At 45.4% G+C, this 21,282-nt stretch overlaps 1 protein-coding gene across 2 annotated transcripts in view; it reads right to left on the bottom strand.

Moving 5' to 3' along the window:
* Positions 1 to 21,282, bottom strand: part of LOC110306026 (signal transducer and activator of transcription 5B) — a 71,334-nt gene that overhangs the window by 20,154 nt on the left and 29,898 nt on the right. For both annotated transcript variants that reach the window (XM_021178221.3, XM_021178220.3), the window contains exons 2-5: positions 8,052 to 8,189; positions 4,228 to 4,384; positions 1,626 to 1,715; positions 613 to 787 (exon numbers count right to left, since the gene is read on the bottom strand). In XM_021178221.3, coding sequence (XP_021033880.1) covers positions 613 to 787; positions 1,626 to 1,715; positions 4,228 to 4,384; positions 8,052 to 8,179 — 550 coding nt within the window. In that variant the 5' untranslated portion in view covers positions 8,180 to 8,189. The remainder of the gene's footprint in view (positions 1 to 612; positions 788 to 1,625; positions 1,716 to 4,227; positions 4,385 to 8,051; positions 8,190 to 21,282) is intronic.

Below are 21,282 nucleotides of genomic sequence, written 5' to 3'. Positions count from 1 at the left end.
TATGAATGCTTTTTGTTTGTTTTTGAGATAGGGTTCCTCTGAGTAATAGCTCTGGCTGTCCTGGAACTCTCTTTGTAGTCCAGGCTGTTCTCAAACTCATAGAGTCACCTTCCTCTGTATTCCAAGTGCTAGGATTATAGATGTGAGCCACCATGCCTGGCAAAGATTTATTTACTTATATATGTGCGTGTTTTGTCTGCATGTATGCACATCGTAAGAGGGCAATGGCTGCTATGGGAGTACAGTTATAGATGGTTGTGAGCTGCTATGTGGTTGCTGGGAATTGAACTCAGGAGGAGCAGCCAGTGCTTTCCATTGCTGAGCCATCTCTCCAGCCCATGAACACCTTAAACCTCAAAAAGGAAACATCGTCTACCGCTACCCCAAACTTCATGAGAACAGGAAGACCTGAGTGAGACCCTGCACTCTCCCCATCAGGTGCCACGTTCTCTCCCTAAGCTACCCAGCTCCTTCTTCAGCCTGAATGGTTCCACTCTGCTCAGACAAAGGCAAGGCTCAGAATGGAACCAGGTTCTCTTCTGCTTCCTCAGAGCTTGCTCCTAGACCTTACTCCCACCCCCGGAGCTTCCAGGATTCCACTGCCAGCCTCACCTTGGATCCGCAGGCTCTCCTGGTACTGGATGATGAAGTACTCTTGGGTCTGCTGCAGCTTCTTCAGCTCGTTCTCCGTGTCCTGTGTGATCAGGCGCAGCTCCTCAAACGTTTGGTTGATCTGAAGGTGCTTCTGGGACATGGCGTCAGCAAGACTTCCAGCTGGAGAGCTGCCCTGGGGACAGATAGGGAGATCCAGTGTGGGAGGGTGGGAGGAAGCCTTTGGTCTTAATCCTTAGGTGAAGCTAAGACCCCCAAAGTTAAATTTGAGGTCAGAAGACATCACAGATGCCACGTGTGAGAATCGGGGTAGAATGGAAAGCGTGTGGAGGCGGGTGACTCGACAGGCTTTCTTCACGGTAAAAACCTTCTTCTGTGTCATCTCTGGCCTCCACATGAGTATCCCACAGAGGATGTGCCCAATTCTTTGAGAAACTAGAACTCCACATGCCCCAGAGGTCACTTGGGTCTTCCTCCTGATGATGATATCCCTGATTCCACATTCATTCACTGATCCAATACCATGACTGTGACTTCGCTGGGGACACATTGGGAATAATACATGGTCTGTATCTATCTCAAGGCAGCCTGGTGATGAAGTCATTTGCTTCTACCGTGGATGAAGCTACACCTGAAGGCTCCTAGGTGTCTGTAGCCCCTCAGAGGAAATGATGGGGGAGGCATGCACAAGGTCCCTGTGGATCTGGCTGTTTAAGTGACTAGGCATGAGCCACTCCTTTAGCAGCTGGCCCAGAGAGTGTGAAGAAATTTCTACTAAGTAATCTCCCTGATTGTGAGCATGCTTCAACACAAAAATGATTTGCTTGGGTTAACTTAGTTTGCACATGTTCACCTTGCTTTGTGGTTGTAGCCTCACTTAAGTTATAAAGCTAAGGTCAGCTCCCTAAAGAGACACTAGTGCATTTTGGGTCACCTCAACAAAGTGGGATCCAGGGGGAAACGGCTCAAGAAGGGCACCCCAGTTCCTCTCCCACAATCATGGGCACACTCACGTTGTTGGCTTCGCGAACCAGTCTCTGTTCGTTGTACAGTATGTGCCGGATACAGCGAACCAGCTCCATGGGGCAGCGGTCGTACGTGCTCTGAAAGAGGACAACAGCAGACATCAATTTGCTCCACTCTGTTGTGGGTTAACCGGACTCAGGGCAGGGAGCACTTGTGGTAGAGATGCGGTAACCATGGAGTCATGGGCAGTGCTGTTCCCCCGTGTGGGTGGGATGGAGAGAACGACATTATGAAAATGCAGTTGCACTAAGACGGTAAGGCTGCTTTCTTTACTTTCTGAACCTTAATGCCAAAAGCACTATAGCAACATTCTTGGAAACGGGTGAGTCTTTAAAAGGCCACAGCAGACAAGACACAGGACTCTGAAATTTCCTGTCAGTTAGAATCAGAATTACTGTCACAGCAGGGAAGACGGGCATCTTCTTTCTCTGGATGGGGCATTGCAGAAGGACAATGCATCCATTATTTAGAATTTGAGATCATCTTAGACAACATGGTGAGGCCCTATCCCATAATGCTCTTACAGAAGACCAGAGTTCAATTCCCAGCACCTACATCAGGCAGCTCACAACCATTTCTAACTCCAACTCCAGGGGCTATGATGCCCTCTTCTGACCCCTCACGTGCACATACATACCCACACACAAATTTAAAAATAAAATGTAAAAATATTAAAAGTAAGGGAATAAGTGATTATTTTAAAATGTTAATGTCAAAGCCAAAATAAGGTCGAAAAACGAATGGTTTTAGGTTAAAGAAAAGGGAAAGGTAGACAGGACAGCTGGGACAAGATGTCTGCTTAAAGTTCAAGACTAGCATAGGCTACAACACGATGGAGGCCCTATCTCCAAAACAGACACGTCACAAAACTGAAACCAAACCAGATAAAACATTAAAGAGATATGTCAACTAGATATCATATGAGGCCTTGGACTGGACCCTGGACTGGAGGGACACTTGGGAGTCAGTTGACAAATGGATAATAGAGACAGAATAGTATGTAAAAGTTTGTGTGAATGTTAAACACATTAAATTTGATAACTGTATTGTGACCCTGTAAGGGAAGTTCATGTTCTTAGAACATACATGCCGAGATACTCAGGAGAGAGATGTATGGAACTTACTCTCAACTAAAATTGTGTGTGTAAACCGGGTGGTGGTGGCGCACACCTTTAATCCCAGCACTTGGGAGGCAGAGGCAGGCAGATCTCTGAGTTCGAGGCCAGCCTGGTCTACAAAGTGAGTTCCAGGACAGCCAGGGCTATACAGAGAAACCCTGTCTCGAAAAACCAAAAAAAAAAAAAAAAAAAAAAAAGTGTATGTGTGTATGTGTACGTGTGTACGTGAAGGTGTGGGTCGGGAAAGGGAGAGAGGAGTGTGAGCGAGATGATGATGTAAATGAACCTGACCATATGAAGGGGGCTTGTTGTGCCTCTGCTGCAACTTTCTGCAAATTCAAAAGTCATGGCTGGGAGTGGTGCTTACCTACAGCCCACACTGGGGGTGGCGTGGAACTGATGCTGGAGGACTCCCAGTTTGAGGCCAATCTGACCTAAATAGTGAAACTTTTCATTTCTTTTTATTTTTATTTATTTATTTATTTATTATTATTATTATTTTTTTTTTTTGGTTTTTTCGAGACAGGGTTTCTCTGTATAGTCCTGGCTGTCCTGGAACTCACTTTGTAGACCAGGCTGGCCTCAAACTCAGAAATCCGCCTGCCTCTGCCTCCCGAGTGCTGGGATTAAAGGCGTGCGCCATCGTTTCTTTTTAAATAAAGATTAGTTTCTATTTTTACTTTTGTGTCTGTATGTCACTTGTGGGTGGACGCCTGTGGAGGTCAGAAGAGGGCTCCAAGCCCCTGGAGCTGGAGTTACAGGTTACTGCGAGTTTCCTGATGTGGGTGCCGAGAGCTGAACCCAGGTCCTCTACAATAGCAGTGTGCCGGCTGGTTTTCCATCAACCTGACACAAATTAGAGTCATCAGAAGAGGGCGCCTCAGTGGAGAAAAAATGCCTTCTTATGATAGGTTTGGGTTGTAGGAAAGCCTATAGGGCTTTTTGATAATTAGTGATTGATGAGGGAGGGCCCAGCCCATTGTGGGTGGGGCCGCCCCTGGGATGGTGGTTCTGGGAGCTATGAGAAAGCAGGCTGAGCAAGCAATGGGGAGCAAGCCAGTAAGCAGCATTCCTCTATGGCCTCTGTATCAGCTTCTGCCACCAACTTCCTGCTTTGTTTGGGTTCCTGTCCCGACTTCCACCAATGACGAACAGCGATGTGGAAGTGTAAGCCAGATAAATGGTCTTCTCCTCAATTCACTTTCGGTCATAGTGTTTCATCACAGCAATAATAACCCTAAGACAAGCAGGAAGCGCTCTTAACCACAGAACCAACTCTCCAGCCCCACGGTGAGACTCTTGTCTCAAAGAAGGTAACAGCCACAACCACAAAGTCAATCAAAACCATGTGCGTGAAAACACACATTACTACGATGCCGGGTTAAAGATCAGAACACGTGTCTACAGAAAATTAAATGAAGAAGTCCTCAACCTTAGGCAGAGCCTAAGTGTGGCCAGTGTTTGCACCCACCTGGAGCTGTGTGGCATAGTGCCCCAGCTTGATCTTCAGCAAAAACCCATCTTCCCCCACCTGGTGCTCCGCTTTCTTCTGCAGCTCCTGCACCAGGCCCTCCAGGAGCTGGGTGGCCTTAATGTTCTCCTGTGGATTATCAAGATCTATTGAGTCCCTAGGGGAAAAAAATTACACAATCTGTATACATACATGCATAGGAGCCTGTACACATGCAGCCTTTACATACTACATTTGTTTTGTGGGTGCTGGGGATTATAGGTGTGAGCCATCATGGGAGTCTGAAACGTGATTTCTTCTATAATTCATGTGTTAAGAAACACCCCGACATAAGTTGGCTAAATGTCTACAATGCCCGACTCTACAATTCTCTTAGCTGAGCTTTACACTTCTTTCTAAATACTCCCCCCTCCCTGCTTCCTTTTACTCACTGACTCTGATATTAACCCACCCCCTCCTAGGAATGAAGGGAATAAGGGGTCTTCTAACTTCCAGTTTATACTCATATCTCCAGGGTATGTGGGGCAGGGTATATAGTTCTGCATGTTCTTTTCAACCTTGACTGGTTCCAGGCCCCCAGTCACTGCCCTTCCTAAGGGACCCTGGAAGGGAGACATCAGAACCGAAGATGCCTACAAGTATTCACACCCAAGGAGAATTGTCTGTCATCACTGTAGATATGGGACTTGGAAATAACACTGGCTCCTCCAGTGAAGGCGAGAAGCCAGTCCCCAGCCCTCGTGTCATTCTGAGCTGTTCAGCTGGTGACAGGGGGTTGAGTCCACTTCCTCCTTATCTTCTTTCTTTTGTCCTTAAAAGATTTTTGTCTACTAAGTTAGGCAACAATTGCTGCTGGGTAATACTTAAGTGACTTAGTGCTCTGATAAACCAAACAGCTGTCAGGCTGAAATAATATCTAATTACTGCTGACCAGGTCCACAGCCAGGGAAGAGAGCCAGCGGCAGCTAAAAGACAGCCACCCACAAATCCCTGCAGTTAGCAAGTGGCTGGTGGCAAACAGCTAGGCAGAGGCACACCAAAGCCCTGAGACGACGTTATCAGAGACCACCCGACCTGTGTCTGGAAAGGGTAGGGACAAAGCCAATTTTTAGAAGTGTATATCTATGGGTTGAAGAAAATATGTATGAAGTGGAAGGTTAGACAGGCTGCAGGCACAGCCTTGCTCCTCTGTTCTGACTAGGAGCACACCGTTGAGAGGATCTAGTCGTTTTTGTTTGTTTGTTTTTCAAGACAGGGATTCTCTGTGTAGCCCTGGCTGTCCTGGAACTCACTCTGTAGACCAGGCTGGCCTTGAATTCAGAAATCCACCTGCCTCTGCCTCCCAAATGCTGAGATTAAAGGCGTGCGCCACCACTGCCCGGCTGAGAGATTCCAGTCTTTGAACAAATACAGCAGTCTGGTTCTTAATTTAGACTCAACCATAGCCTACGATCAGAGACTTCATGACAGCTTCAATACGAAGCGCTGGAAACTCTTTGTTGATATCTTTATTTTTTTATGGGGAAAAAACAAAACCCTACCTAAAATCCAGGATTTCCTTAATATCAACCCCAATTTCCCAAAGCTTATTCAATAAATTAGACTACTCAGGAGATCTGCTGGCTGAGAGCCCATTTGCCTAGGACTGTCTCAAGTTCCTAGGCTTAAGTAATTCCCCTGCCTCAGCTTCCTGAGTAGCTGGAATTACAGGAATGCACTGTTGTACTCAAATAAACGAAAGCTGGCTTTTGTTCTCTCTTTTGTGGTATGGAGCCAGTCTGCTTAGCTGGATGAATGCACTACCGCTGATCTAGCCTCTAAGTGAGATTTTTAATCAACAGAAACTTCCTGTTAATGTTTTCCGAAATCTCCCAAATCATTAAAACAGAAAGAAAAGGAAAAGGACTGGACTAACCGAGGTGTGTTTGATGTTCTCATATTTAGTCAGTTTTTCCCCCTCTTAATTATATGAAGCTGGGATTTTTTTTTTTTAATTGCCTAGAAAAATTGCCTTCCTTCGGCAGGCTTGTTTCTGAACGGAGCCTTGCTAACAAGCTGTAGCAATTACTGTAAGGCAGCATCTCCAGTGGGTAGGGACAGCCTTCTCCCAGCAGCAACACCGCTGGCTCTCCACAGAGGAGCTCACCACCCTGGTCAAAGCCTGGCTAGTCTGATGAACTTGTACACGCACGGACAGACTGAGGCCAACGACGGGCAAGCTCCCTGCCCTGCACGCTGCTGGGCACCGCTGATGGCTGGTGAGGATGCGGCAGGGCTGAGGAGGCAGCCGCTCGGTGGTACAGCTGTCTTGTGTGTTGTAAGCTTTGCCCTAGCACTGCACGATAAGATGCATTGCTACTGAACTGTGTTATACCGATCTAACAATTTTAAAGCTCAAGTATATAATTCATAATAGAGATAAAAATGTTGGCTAAGTCAACACTGAAATGTAATCATTATTAGTCTTTAAAAAGAAAAAAAAATCAGTGTGTGTCTCAAGACGTATGCCACAGCACGATGTGGAGGTCACAGAACAACTTTTAGGAGCCAGTTTTGTCTACCGTGTGGGTTTTGACATCCAAATTAAGGACATCAGGGTTGGTGGCTAGTTTTTTTGTTTTTTTTTAAACTCACTGAGCCATCTTGCCTTATTGTTAATATTTTAGAGTACTTTTGTTGTATATGTAAATACATATTTAAAATGTGAATGTTTCAAACCAGGTGTAATGGCACAGGCCTTTAATCCCAGCACTTGGGAGGCAGAGGCAGGCAGATCTCTGTGAGTTCAAGGCCAGCCTGGTCTACAGAGTGAGTTCCGAGACAGCCAGAGCTACATAGTATGAGACCCTGTCTCAGAAAAACAAAAAACTAGAGAGCTATGAATGTTTTGATTATTAAATCAATATGTTAAATATCTGATTTATAAGATATAAATTTCAGCACATGGGAGACAAAGGCTGATCTTGAGTCTAAGACTAGTCTGGTCTATATAATGAATGCAGGCCACCCATAACTATATGGTGAAACTTTATCTTGGGGGAAAAAAAAAGCCAGGCATGATTCTTTCTTGCCTTTAATCTTAGCACTTTTGAGTTCCAGGACAGCCAGGGCCTGTCTCAAAGAGTGAGAGACATTGTCTCAAAAACAAACAAACAAAACAAAACAAGGCAAGCTCAGAGGCTGGAGAGATGCCTGTGTGGTTAAGAGAGCTTCCTGTTCTTCCCGAGGACCTGAGTTCAGATCCCAGCAGCCACACTTGGTGGTTCGCAACCACTTGAAACGCCAGCTCCAGCTGTTTTCTGGCCTCTGCAGATAGGTGCCCTCATGTGTATGCATCCATACACAGACGTGCACATATATACATAATTTAAAAAAACAACAAAAATTAAAACTCCAAGAATTATTTCATCTCCCTGCATCTAAAAGAAGGCTGAATACCTTTTTATGAATTACATGAAGATTTTCAAACAGCTTTTCTTGGAGACAGGTCCTGAGGGCTGAGTCTAGAGCCTCATGCCTGTACTTAACCACTGAGCTACACACCCAGCCCAACACACACAGCTCCTCCTCCTCCTCCTCCTCCTCCTTCTTCTTCTCCTCCTCCTCCTCTTCTTCTTCAAAGACAGGGACAGGGCCTCACTCTGCAATTCAGGCTGGCCTCAAACTTGCAACCCTTCTGCCTCAGCTAGGATCATGACAGTTACAGGTGGGGACCACTAGCCTAGGCTACGCACAACTTTTAAAGTCTCAGTTATAACATTTTTCTCATCAAAGTTCAATATCCTCGTACTTGCCAAAAGATGATATAGAAGCTGTTCACCTACCAGGCTTGGCTTTCGATCCACTGTGATAAATAATGTCGCACCTCGATGGGGAAATGCTGGCCGTACAAGGCCTGCATCTGGTGAAGGGCATCGCCCTGGAGCTGCTGAGCCTGTATCCACATAGCCATGGTTCACAACCTGTTAAATAAAGACCTTGATTTATTTGTTTGTTTGTTTGTCCCCATTCCCTTCAAAGCCACTGGAGTATATATGCACGGGGTTTAAAAGTGAATGTTTTCTCTCCTTTTGGTACACTAAAGGTCAAATCTTTAAAATTTTTTTCTTTATTATCGTATGTGATGCGTGTGCAGGTGCGCATGCGCCACGGTGAATGCGTAGAGGTCAGGGGATGACCTTGTGGAGCTGTTTCTTTCCTTGCATCTTTATGTGGGTTCGAGGGATCAAACGCAGGTTGCCAGGTTGCTCGGTAACCGCCTTTACCCACTGAACCATCTCAGCTACCCAGGATCAATATTTTTGAACTGACTTCCAGCTTTATCAGGTTTTCAAAATGCAGACACTCAGCATGGCCGTGGGAAGGGCCCCAGATGGATCTATGAAGCATTGACTATTGCAGTGCAAAAGGCAGAACCATAAAAACCAGCGGCATTCAGGAAGGCGCCGCCAACAGCTTTAATATCCTAGACCTGGTCTTGGCGTTTGCTTGAAACCGCCATGGGTTATAAGCATCCTTTCCAACAGTCATCGTGAATGATCGGCGGAGCGAACCGAAAAATAACTCTAGGTTCGGTATTTGGGTTTTGTGAAATGGAAGATGGTACCATTTGAACAGGATCTGAAAGATCAGAGAAACTCGGGACAGACTAAGGCCTGTGTGTTATCTTAGTGGCTTAGTGGCCATTCTCTTACCCAGAGCAGAGGCTTATCTGGCCAAGCTCCCCAACGTTCTTTCACCTCTGGAGTTACTGCTATGGAATTTGCAAATACATACAATTCGACACAGAAATAGTATGTGTGGACTAGAAGAATGGATTGCTGTGTGACAATGGTGAGCAGCAGGGCTGGTTTTCTGTAGGGTTTGTTGTTTCCTTTTGTAATGGAGATTGAACCTATGACCTGGGCCATGCTGGGCAAGAGCTCTATGGCTGACCTGTATTCCAGGCCCCTTTTGGACTTTCTATTTGGAGACAGTGTCTCACTAAGTTGTGTAGGCTGACTATGCACTCGCTCTGTAGCCCAGGCTGACCTTAAACTTGTCATTTTTTTAAAAAAAGATTTATTTATTGTTATATGTAAGGACACTGTAGCTGTCTTCAGACATGCCAGAAGAGGGCATCAGATCTCATTACAGATGGTTGTGAGCCACCATGTGGTTGCTGGGATTTGAACTCAGGACCTTTGGAAGAGCAGTCAGTGCTCTTTTTTTTTTTTTTTTTTTTTTTTTTTTTTTTTTTTTGGTTTTTCAAGACAGGGTTTCTCTGAGCCCTGGCTGTCCTGGAACTCACTTTGTAGACCAGGCTGGCCTCGAACTTGGAAATCCACCTGCCTCTGCCTCCCGAGTGCTGGGATTAAAGGCGTGCGCCACCACGCCCGGCGCAGTCAGTGCTCTTAACCGCTGAGCCATCTCTCCAGCCCAACTTATCATCTTTTTATTTTATTTCATTCATTTATTCATTTTATATTATTTATTTGTTTTATTTATTTATTTATTTATTTATTTATTTATTTATTTTGGTTTTTCGAGACAGGGTTTCTCTGTATAGCCCTGGCTGTCCTGGAACTCACTTTGTAGACCAGGCTGGCCTCGAACTCAGAAATCCGCCTGCCTCTGCCTCCCGAGTGCTGGAATTAAAGGCGTGCGCCACCACGCCCAGCTGTTGTTTTATTTTTTGAGACAGGATTTCTCTTGATAGCCCTGGTTGTCCTGGAACTCACTTTGTAGACCAGGTTGGCCTCAAACTCAGAGATCTACCTGCCTCTGCCTCCCGAGTGCTGGGATTAAAGGCCTGTTCCACCATGGCCCACTAAACTTGCTGTCTTCTAATTTAACCTAAGACTACAGGCTTAGCGCCACTAGTCCCAGCAATAGTGAGATTATCTGTTTTGTTTTGTTTTTTCTTTTTTCTTTTTAACGGGATCTTATGGTAGAGCCTTTAATCCCAGAACTCAGAATGTGAAGGCAAGAGGATCAAGAATTCAAGGCCAGCATGGGCTTCCTGTGACTCTTTCTTAAAGAAACAACATCAGAACCCAAACAAGCTGCACTAACAAAAACACGCTTTAGAAAATGGCTTTCTGGGGGCTGGAGAGATGGCTCAGCAGGTAAGAGCAATGACTGTACTTCCAGAGGTCCTGAGTTCATGATGGCTCACAACCATCTGTCATGGGATCTAGTGTGTCTGAAGACAGCTACAGTGTACACAAACAAACAAACAAACAAACAAATAGATGCTTTCTGAAACTACTAGGAACCCTTTCGGACAGACCTGAGAGTTCAGTGCATTTGGCAGAGACCTGGGATTCCCCAGAGTGGAGAAGCTATGTTAATAGGAGGAAGACATTAAAACCAGACTTGCTGTAACACTGCTTTTGGTAATACGGAACTGGGCGTCTTGAATCCAATCTGAAAATGACTTAGCTACTGATTTTCACAGTTCGCCTAAGGATTATGTTGCAGCCATGGTCCAGTGCACTGGACCTGGGTTTTGTTGACTCCCAGAGACTGCACGCACATGTATGCCAGGAAACAAAGATCTCTCTGTGAGCAGTGGCTGTCGGATCGAGTAACACTGAGCTATTTATGGGGCAGGTCAGTTAGCCAGCAGTGAGGTGTGGGGTGGGTGCCGGTTGGTTACCTATTTTAGATGTGTGTGCTGCTATAGGATACTTGGATGGTTTAACTTGGAGCTTTCAAGCTCCAGGGCTGAGACAACAGTGAGATTTCCCAATACTGCAAAGTTCAGTGGGTGTGAGTTCATCAGAGGAAAACTGGGACAGGAGAGCAATTCTACATCCCAGGCAAACATCTGGAAGACAACTGTACAATGTTTTAGTGAAGTCTCCAAATCAGACCAGGAGCAGCTCATGATTTTGGAGGAAGAGTAAAGAGATTGGGAGTGGAGGAGACTGGAGATTTAAGTATGCAGAGGCCTGACAGGCGAAGAGTGGGACTTGGGTAGCACTCTTTCTTAGTTAAGAACAAGGAGGGGGTGCTGGAGAGATGGCTCAGTGGTTAAGAGCACTGTTGCTCTTGAGGAGAACCTGGGCTTGTTTCCCAGCACCCGCCTGATGGCTCACAACCATCTGTAACTCCAGACCCAGAGTATCTGATGCCCTCCTCTGGCCTTCTAGGGCACTGCATGCACATAGTACACAAATCTACATGCGTGCAGAACATTCATACACAGCAAGTCAACATAAATACATGAAAACAAACAAATGCAGACTGGGCTAGGAAGGTGATTCAGCCAGTGTTTGCCTTGCAAGCATGAGGACCCAAGTTCAAATCCTAGAATCCAAGTAAAAAGCCAGGTAGACTGGTGGACACTTGTAATCTCAGAGCTGGGAGATGGAGACAGGAACTAACTGACCAACTCCAGGAGATTAGAAACTCTCTCAAAAGACATCGAGGGAAGGGGCTGCATATGGTGTCATAGTCACAAGGCAGAGGTAGGTGGCTGTCCATGAGTTTGAGGGTCAGCCTGGTCTCTATAACAAGTTTCAGGCCAGTCAGGGCAACATAGTGAGACCTTGTTTCAAAAATAAAATTAAGAGGTGAATAGCTCAAGCCTCCATAAGTGTGTACATACACACACACACACACACACACACACACACACACACACACACACACAGAGTCAGATCCACATATGCACGCCCATGCACTCAGCCCTAGGACAAGATGGAAGTGGGGCCTCGCTGTAGCTCCCTTAATGAAAATTTGAGTGATTCCAACAGACATCAAAATCGCTTGTGTCTGCAAATCTACCTGATGAACTGATCCAAGACAAAAGAAGGGGCATGGAGGGAAGGTTCCAAGCCCTCTTCCCAATCACCTGGTGTAAAATAGCACAGTGCCCACTCTCTCCTCCCATCCACTTGCCACTGTCTGGCATGCATCATCTTTACTAAACACACGATAACTTTATGTACATAGGTGCTTGGCAGATAAGCAGTACTATTCTGTTGTGGTTGCTTTAATGAACACGTATGAGCAAACGCAATTGGACATGTCTGCTTTTTCCTTTTTTAAGATATATATTTTTCCTATCTACTTAATGTGTGGGTGTTTGCCTGCATGTAGGTCTGTGGACCACATGTGTGTAGTACCTGTGGAGACCAGAAGAGGGCGCCAGATCTCTTAGAACTGGAGTCACAGATGGTTGTGAGTTGCCATGTGGTTGCTGGGAATACAACCCAGGTCCTCTGGAAGGGCAGCCTATTAACGACTGAGTCGTCTCTCCAGCTTCAGATCAGCTCTTTTCAAAGTTATTACAGAACATAACCTGAGTATGAAATTCTACGGTGTAGGGCTGGAGAGATGGCCCAGCAGTTAAGAGCACTGACTGCTCTTCCAAAGGTCCCGAGTTCAATTCTCAGGGACCACATGGTGGCTCACAAGCATCCATAATGAGATCTGACGCCCCCTGCTGGTGCATCTGAAGACAGCTACAGTGTACTTACATATAATAAATAAATAAATCTTTGGGCCAGAGCAAGCAGAGGTCCTGAGTTCAATTCCCAGTAACCACATGATGCTACAGTGTACTCATATAATCAATCAATCAATCAATCTTTTTTAAAAAGAAGAAGAAATTCTACAGTGTAGAATGAAATATCTTACATGAGCTCATCAGCTATAACTGTATAACTCGGGTGACTCTATATGGGTGATCTCTCTTTCATCACACAGGCCTGTCATTTTTCTGTCTAGTTTTCTTTTGTCTTAATTTGTCTCCTCCCACTGAACCGCAATAGAAGAGGACATGTCTTAACTGCCCTGTCCCCAAAGTGCACGTGTAGCAGCTCAGCACAGAGAGCAGTAAACAAGTGTTTGATAAATCTGTGGTTCTCACCCTTCCTGATGCTACAGCCCTTTAATACAGTTCCTCGTGCCAACTCTAAAATTATTTCATTGCTCCTTCATAACTGTAATTTTGCCGTTATGAATTGTAATGTAAAGATCTGTGTTTTCCGATGGTCTTAGATGACCCTGTGAGAAGGTCATTCAACCCCCAAAAGGGTTGCCACCTACACTGGTAGGGAACCGATAGGCTAAATGAACAAATACACAAATCTATTACCTGTCCTGTTGGCTGAGCATATTTCGGGAGTTTATTGTTGTTTTAAGAGAGAAACAGCTTAATGGGGTGGTATACACCTGCAATCCCAGCACTTGGTAAACAGAACAAGGTTTAAGGCCAGCCTGGGTTTACAAGATGATACGTTCTCTCTCTCTCTCTCTCTCTCTCTCTCTCTCTCTCTCTCTCTCTCTCTCTCAAACAAACACCCAAACGCCTTTGTTTATTTTTTGAGACTGAGTCTCACTCAGTAGACTTGGCTGGTCTGCAACTTAACATGTGGACCAGCTAACCTTGAACTCACAGAAATCCACCTACCTTTACCTCCTGAGGGTGGGTAGTAAAGGTGTGTCCAGCTTCAAAAGATGTAAAAACAATATTGCAGAAACAGAAGAACTCTAGGGAGCTGCATGGTATAAAGGCAATTTGTGTTTCAGGTTTTATATTTGTTCTTAGTTTTTATTTAAGAGTGGAATGCTGAGCTCTGAGAACTTGTCAGAATATATATATATGTATATATATATATATATATAAAATTTCTCTTTTGGTCAGAATATTTTTATGTTTCCAATTCTGAGCGTGTCATGGTATTTTTTTTTAATAGTACAGTATTTGAAGGATAATAGCTGGTAAATACAAAGTGGTAATTGCCTTATCTTGAAAAATACAGCATAGTTTCACGACATGAAAGTGCTTTAATAGGGATAGAAAATAGAGCTCCGGTGTGGATTTTGCTCACTATCCGTCACGAGGAGAAGGAATCTGAACGCTCCCAGCACAAACACGTGATCAATGTTGAGTGACAGATCTGACAGTTAAGCCGATCTGGTCATCGCACACTATATGAGGGACATGCATGCCCTTTCCCAGATGTGAAAAGTTTGTGTCAGTTAAAAATTTAAAAAAAAAAATGACCTATATATCTATATCTCCACACTAAATAGTACAGTCATGTCCGTTTTACTTTTAAACTGTGGGTTTTATCCACATAGATTTATGAAGGTTACTGTTGTACCCATTATAGCTCCTTGCCTCCACTTTCTAAATGCTAAGTAACTCACTCCAGACAAAAAAACTCTTCCCACTCCTTACCAGTTTAAATGCTCAAGACCTGTGGTCTGGTTAGTGCGTTTCTCCCATGCCTGTCAGAACTCTCCACACTCACCAGGAAACATTGTGCACACAGGTGTAAGTAGGGGGCCCCCCAGCCCCGGCCCTGTACCCACGGTCAATCCAGCCACCGGCGGCTCCTCCACCCGTATGGAGACAGCCTGCCACGCGCATGCTCTTCTCTGCTTATTGACCCGGCAGCTCAGTTTTCAGTTCGTGACATCCTGACAAGGGAAGTGGTTTGTATCTCTGGTAAATCATCACAGGGGCCGCTCTAAACAGTGGGAAATGGATTCACCACCGTATTTTTAGGACAGTGTTGACAGTCGGCCGAGCTCTGTGCAGTCACACTTGTGGAGTTCACAGCTTGGCCAGGGCAAGCTACAACAGCTCAGCCTGGACACAGAGTGCTATACCGGCTAAACACACCCAGCACCTATGTTGACCCAGAACACCTAGACCAAGGGTGGAGAAGGTTAAATAAGGGCCAGAAGTACGTGATTATAAAAACCTCAACTTCACAGGCTTATTGGAAAGCAAAGGAAGGGATATCTACTATGCTGGTGACCAGTGTTATGTTGTATCAATAGCTAACATTCTATCAGAAACTTTTTCTTTTGCCGGGCAGTGGTGGCGCGCACGCCTTTAATCCCAGCACTTGGGAGGCAGAGGCAGGTGGATTTCTGTGTTCGAGGCCAGCCTGGTCTACAGAGTGAGTTCCAGGACAGCCAGGGCTACACAGAGAAACCCTGTCTCAGAAAAACAAAAAACAAAACAACAAAAAAAAGAAACTTTTTCTTTAACAAATATATTTAGGTCAGCTCTGGGCAGCTCAGGCTTGCCTCTGGCACTGGACTCATTATGTAGTTCAACGCCAGCTCCTCCTGCTCCGCCTCCTGTGTACTGAGATTACAGGTGTGTTCCGTTACTCCAGTTCTGGGGGTCAATTTGTGCCTGTTAGTCGAGAGCTCTACCAACTGAGGCACACTCCCAGCCCCACACAGAAGCGTTTGCAAACAAAGCCATTACTCTGAAGGTTTTCAGAACACCAGAGACTGTTTTGCTGTAACTTCCCTGGAGGAAAGCAGGCTCTCTTGCTGGAAGCTTCCAGCGAAACTCTGCCAATGGACTGAACAAATTCTGGCTTGAGGAGAGATGAGGGTTTAAAACACTCACGGAGAGATGTGGTTTGCCAGCTTAGTTTTTCAGAGTTTCTATAATTTCTGAGTTTTGTGTGTGTGTGTGTGTGTGTGTGTGTGTGTGTCAGCAGAGCTCGAACCCAGGGCCTCGTGCACGCCAGGTAGAGTAGAAAATGAGATTAATGTTCTGAAGACCAGGCTGAGCTCAGCTACTTACAGTTTTCTAAAAGACCTGCTCTCTTAACTTCTCTGTGCCTCAGGCTTCAAACTTACTAAATGGGGAGAATAATATTAGGTCTCTGTGTGTGTAGGGTTCATGGGTTGCTATGTGTAAGTATGTAACGCAGTACCTGAGTGTGGTCAGCCCCTGAGAAGAGCCAATGATTCTTTCACTCTTACACTTAGGACTTCCTTCTCCCCACCTCCATCTTAACCCCACCAACAAGCTTTTCCAAAGTTCATCTGACTGATGACCAGCTCCTGCTTTCTAATGTTCCACAGGACAAAAGTTACCTTCCTTTTAGAATAAGGTATTCTTCTTATTTTTATTGCATTTGTGTGCACACGCGTATGCACGTGTGTGCGCACACCAGAGCATGCCTTTGGCAGTTAGAGAATAACTTGTAGGGGTTTGTTCTCCTACTGTGTGTTGTGCTGGGGATCAAACTCAGGTTGTCAGGCTTGGTGGCAATCATCATTATCCACTGAGTCATTTTGCTGGCCCTGATACTCTTCTTCCTCCCTCCCTCCCTCCCTCCCTGCTTTCATTCCTTTCTTCCCTTTTTATGTATAGATCACATTATAGATGGCTATGAACCTCCCTGTGGTGGCTGGGACTTGAACTCAGGATCTATGGAAGAGCAGCCAGTGCTCTTAATTGCTAAGCCATCTCTCCAGTCCCAGATACTCTGATTTCTTAATCAGTCCCGCTGACACAAGGGCTTTACAGACAAGAACCTATGGAAGGGTGGGGCAGGGGCACTGTGAGTCCTGTTTTCCCAACTCAGAAGGAGAACCCTGAAAACTGTGGAGGACAAACTTTCTGAACTACACTGTGATTCTACAATAGGCAAATTCAGAGCCACAGAAAAGAGTGAGGTTGAACTTTTGCGGAAGCGAGGAAGTGAGGAAAACACATTAGGGCTGGACAGTGGTAATGGACTACAGCGCCCGGGAGACCGAATTCTGGACATCTTAGAATGTTGATGGGGCCAGGGAAATGGCTCTCAGGTAAAAGCATTGGTCATTCAACTCTGATGACCTGAGTTTGACCCCTGAAACCCATAGTGGAGTGAAGAGCAAACATCCATTAGCTGTCCTCTGACCTCCACAAGCATGCCATGGTACAGACACACATTCACACACACACACACACACACACACACACACACACACACACACACACACCCCAAACTAAATAAAAAGGTGAATTTTATAACACGTGATTCTATCTCAATAAAGCTGTAACTGAAAAAGAGAAAAAAGCTAGGCCTGGTGGCACATGCCCTTAATACCATTACCAAGATGACCCCATCTCTCAGTGCCAACAGGCCCTGTTGCCACTGCCCAGCACCGACTGTGTCCTGAGAACTTGTGGTGAGTTGTCATGTCACCCTCTGTGCTTGTGCGCACGTGGTCACACTTAATAATTTAAAGAGAGAGGAGAAACCCAGTGTTGGGAGACTGGTTTTAGCAAAGGCTAGGGACAGTTGGCAGATGGACTCCATGGATAAACATTGGTTCTGATCTGAAAAGTTCCAGGCAAGGTGCCAGCATTGCAAATGGTTAAACCTCCCAGCACCCGCTGAGAACCGCGGGATCCTGGGAGGGGGATAAGGGACCAGGTCTCTGGACAGTGATGGTCTCACTGTCAATGTCATCATCATTACTGTGCTGAGTGGTCACCGAATACAAGGACTTTGAGAGACAGAAAATATGAAACGCAGTGTTAGAAGATTAAGACTGTGTTCATACTGGCCTGACCGAGCAAGGTTAGGGTAAATGACCACATCTAAAAGTAGGTCAATACTAGCACCATCTGCCCTTTAAACAAAACAAAACAAAACAACCTAACCACTAGCTTATAAGCAACCAGAAAGGAGATTCTCTTTCAGGGGAGAAAAAATAATCATAAGCCCATGAGAAGGGAACAGGAGTGAAAGTGGCCCACAAAGAAACAAAAAAGGAAAAAATTTGCCCGGGCAACACAGATAATAACATTCTGGGAAGACAGTCATAAATCTTCATGTCACAGCCCAGTCACCCACCGTGTGTTGCTTTCGGAAGAAGAGAGGTATTGAACAGAAGGTAAAAGGGGGGCGCGGGGGTTGGGCGGCTACTTGCTGCGTGCAGAGAGTAAGCACACGTCAGTGGATTCTCGCATATTTAAACTTCTCACCTAAATAAAACCACGTTTACATTAAAACACTGCTCCCTCAAAAAGAAAGTAGGCTGGGCTCCTGGTTCCTGGGCTCCTGGTTGGCAAAGCACTCACTGTGCTGTCTTTAGGATCTGAGTTCAATTCCCAGGACCCATGTTAAAGAACAGCAGGCACTTGTGCTCCCAGTTCTGGGAAGGCATTCAGAAGGATCCCTGGAGCTTGCTGGCCACCACAGCTCAGTGGGCAAGCTCCAGGATCACTGGGATACCCAGTCTCAACTTCCCTAATGCTGCGACCCTTAATATGGTTCCTCATGTTGTGGTGAGCCCCGAACCATAAAACTATTTTTGTTGCTATTCCATAACTGTAGTTTTGATACTGTTACGCGTCGTAATATAAATATCGATGTTTTCTCATGGGCTTTGGTGAAAGGGTCGTTCAACCCCCAGAGAGGTTAAGAACTGCTGCTGTAAAGCAGTTGAGGAAGGCACCCAACATTGATCTCTGGCCTCTATAGACATGTGCACATACATGTGTGCACTTGGACACACACACAGGGACACACACACACACACACAGAGATACACACACAGAGACACAGAGATATATACAGACATACGCACACAGAGAGAGACACACACAGATACACACAGAGATATACACAGACACACACAGACACACACACAGAGACACACACAGAGATACACACACACACACACACACACACACACACAGAGTAGACTCAGACAAGGAGCGTCAAAGCTGCAGAAGCCATAGATAACGCCCGTCTCTGGGCACAGGATGTTCTTGCCTTTGCATGATTCTTACTAGTCACAGAATGAGAAGGAGTTGGAGACACGGCCCACTGGTAGAGCTCTGGCCTAGAAGGCACAAGGGCCCTGCTATCAGTTCCCTGGACCTCGAAAACAAAAAAAGAAAGGAAAAGGTACATCAGTAGGTGAATCAGGTGGACAACACTCTAACCGAGGGGCTGGGCAACCCCAACCATAGGGCGGGCAGAGTGGCACTCTACATTTTCAGACTTGACATGCTAAGATGAATCACGAGGAATCGTGACGAGACAAGCCCCTGCAGCTTATACACCCTGGAAGCACAGAGACCATTAGCACAGCCCCCACCACATGGATGAACACGCATGAAACATGCTGTTTTTCAGGACTTCCCAGCCCAGAAACAGAACGCAGCGTTGGCGGCTGTTCTGCTGCAGGTAGGGGATAACAGCTGCAAGTGCACCATACACCTTAAGGAAAAGAAACAATCAAGAATGGGACAAATTCCCCCAAATCCAAACTGTTAGCTCTAAGGAATGGCAAAGCCAAAAAAAAAAAAAAAAAAAAAAAAAAAAAAAAACCCAACAACAACAAAAAACTGAACAGAGAAGAATTGGTTTAGGAAAAAAAAAAAAAAACTTGAGAGGCATGCGTACAGAGATATAACAGTCAAGAGCACACATAAAACAGAATCACGGGGTGGAGAGACAGCTCAGCAGGTAACGCGCTTGTGGCCAAGCCCTGATGACCTGAGTTCAATCCCCAGGAGCCACGTGGTGAATGAACCAGCCTCTGCAAGTTGTCCTTTTGATGTTGGTTTTCAGGCTTACACACACATGCACACGCACACACACACATACACGTATACACACTACACACACACATATACATACTACACACACACGTGCACACACATACAAACACACACAGGTAAATCTTTGTTTCTTTGTTTTTAAGCAGAAACATATCATTATAAGACATTATTGAGATAATTAATTTAAATATGGCCTATATATCTGGTATTATTGTGCCTTAGGTGGCCTTATATTGGCCGTAGAGCACAGGGTGACCTTGAAGTTCCAATTCTCCTGCCTCTGCCTCCTGAGTGCTGGGACTGTAGGCATGGGCTACCACACTATGCCGTGCGGAGGTCTTGTACATGCCAGGCAACTGCTTTACTATCCATCAAGGGCACGTTCCCAGCCCTCGAGTCAGCGTTGAATTTCTTGAGAGTGACACGTGTTGAGGTTGTGCTAGGAGATGCCCTAGTTCTCCGTGCACGTACTACAGCCTCTGAGGCGAAGGGGTCATGAAGCCTTCATCTTCACCTTCAAAAGAAGGGAAGCGTGGTGTGCGGGGGAGTGATAACACAGATATGGCAACTGTTCACAGTTGGTGAAGTCTGCCTGGGGCACACTGTTCTGTTCTTCCAACTTCCCGGGACAATAACTTACTTATTTTTAAAATCAGAATTAAGAGCAAACATTTCAAAAGAGGAAAACGAGGACACTAAACTAGCAACTGGTGTCTCCTCTGGAACTGGTTCCGAGCGGCACTGAAACTCTGGACTTCTCCGGTTGTGTGTTGTGGGCAGGAGGATGCCAGCATCCTTGCCTGCGCATTACCGTCCCTGAGTCCAAGCCTAACAAGCGACTTGAACAGCCATTAGAGGAGGATTACCACTGTACCATTTTCCAGATGGCTGCAAGCATTTGCTGGAGCCCATAAATAATGGCATCTGTGTTACAGAAAATAAGAAACATGTTCTCAATATTTTCTTCGTTAAAATTCATGGCCTCTCTCTTCCCATTGAGAATTACAGTTCTGTTTCCACTTAGCGAAAATTTGCTTTGAAGAGTGTTTTGTTCTAGGTCAACTCTTAAGGACAACCACTAGCTAAACAGTACGGGACATTATGGGAGAGACTGGAAATAACATGAAATGGGGGAACGGGGAAAGCTGTCGCGTATTAACCTGTGGAATGACACAGAGCCATCTAAGTCAAATAGGGAAGCAACCACGCTGAAATACAAATACCACGTCAACACGTCTTTGAGGATTAAGAAAAGAATGTAGCAAAAGTGTTTTGAAGAAGAGAATGCATAAAAGGCTACTGAAGAAAAATCTGAGAAGGTCTAAAGAGTGTGAGCACCTGTAACATTAGGCAACGGTATCCTGATCTTTTTTTTTTTTCAGTTATTAAATTGTGTCTAAAACTTGAGCACTTGGGAATGTGATCTTAGCATGAGTGAGGCCATAGGCTTGATTCCCATCCCCATTTCACAAACTAAATAAGCTTTTCAAAATATAACGCTTGAAATATAATATTAGTAACAAGACACTCTATTGATGAGCATCCCGTGGACACCAAGTTTAAACAGATGCACAGGCTGTAATACCAGCACTTGGAAGTCTCAGGTGACTGGATCCCAAGTTCAAGTCCTGTCTGAGCCACATAGTGAGTCCCCATGGCAAAGACTCAAAAAAAGGGGTTCAGTGGTTAAAAGAGTGTGGCGTGTAGCAGTGTGGACCAGAGTTCAGATCCCAGAG

The sequence above is a fragment of the Mus caroli genome, unplaced genomic scaffold (genome assembly GCF_978045245.1).
Source record: "Mus caroli unplaced genomic scaffold, Mus_caroli_1 scaffold_13, whole genome shotgun sequence".
NCBI lineage: Eukaryota > Metazoa > Chordata > Mammalia > Rodentia > Muridae > Mus > Mus caroli.
The sequence above is the reverse complement of the archived record's forward strand: the minus strand, read 5'-3'. Positions and strand labels throughout refer to the sequence as shown.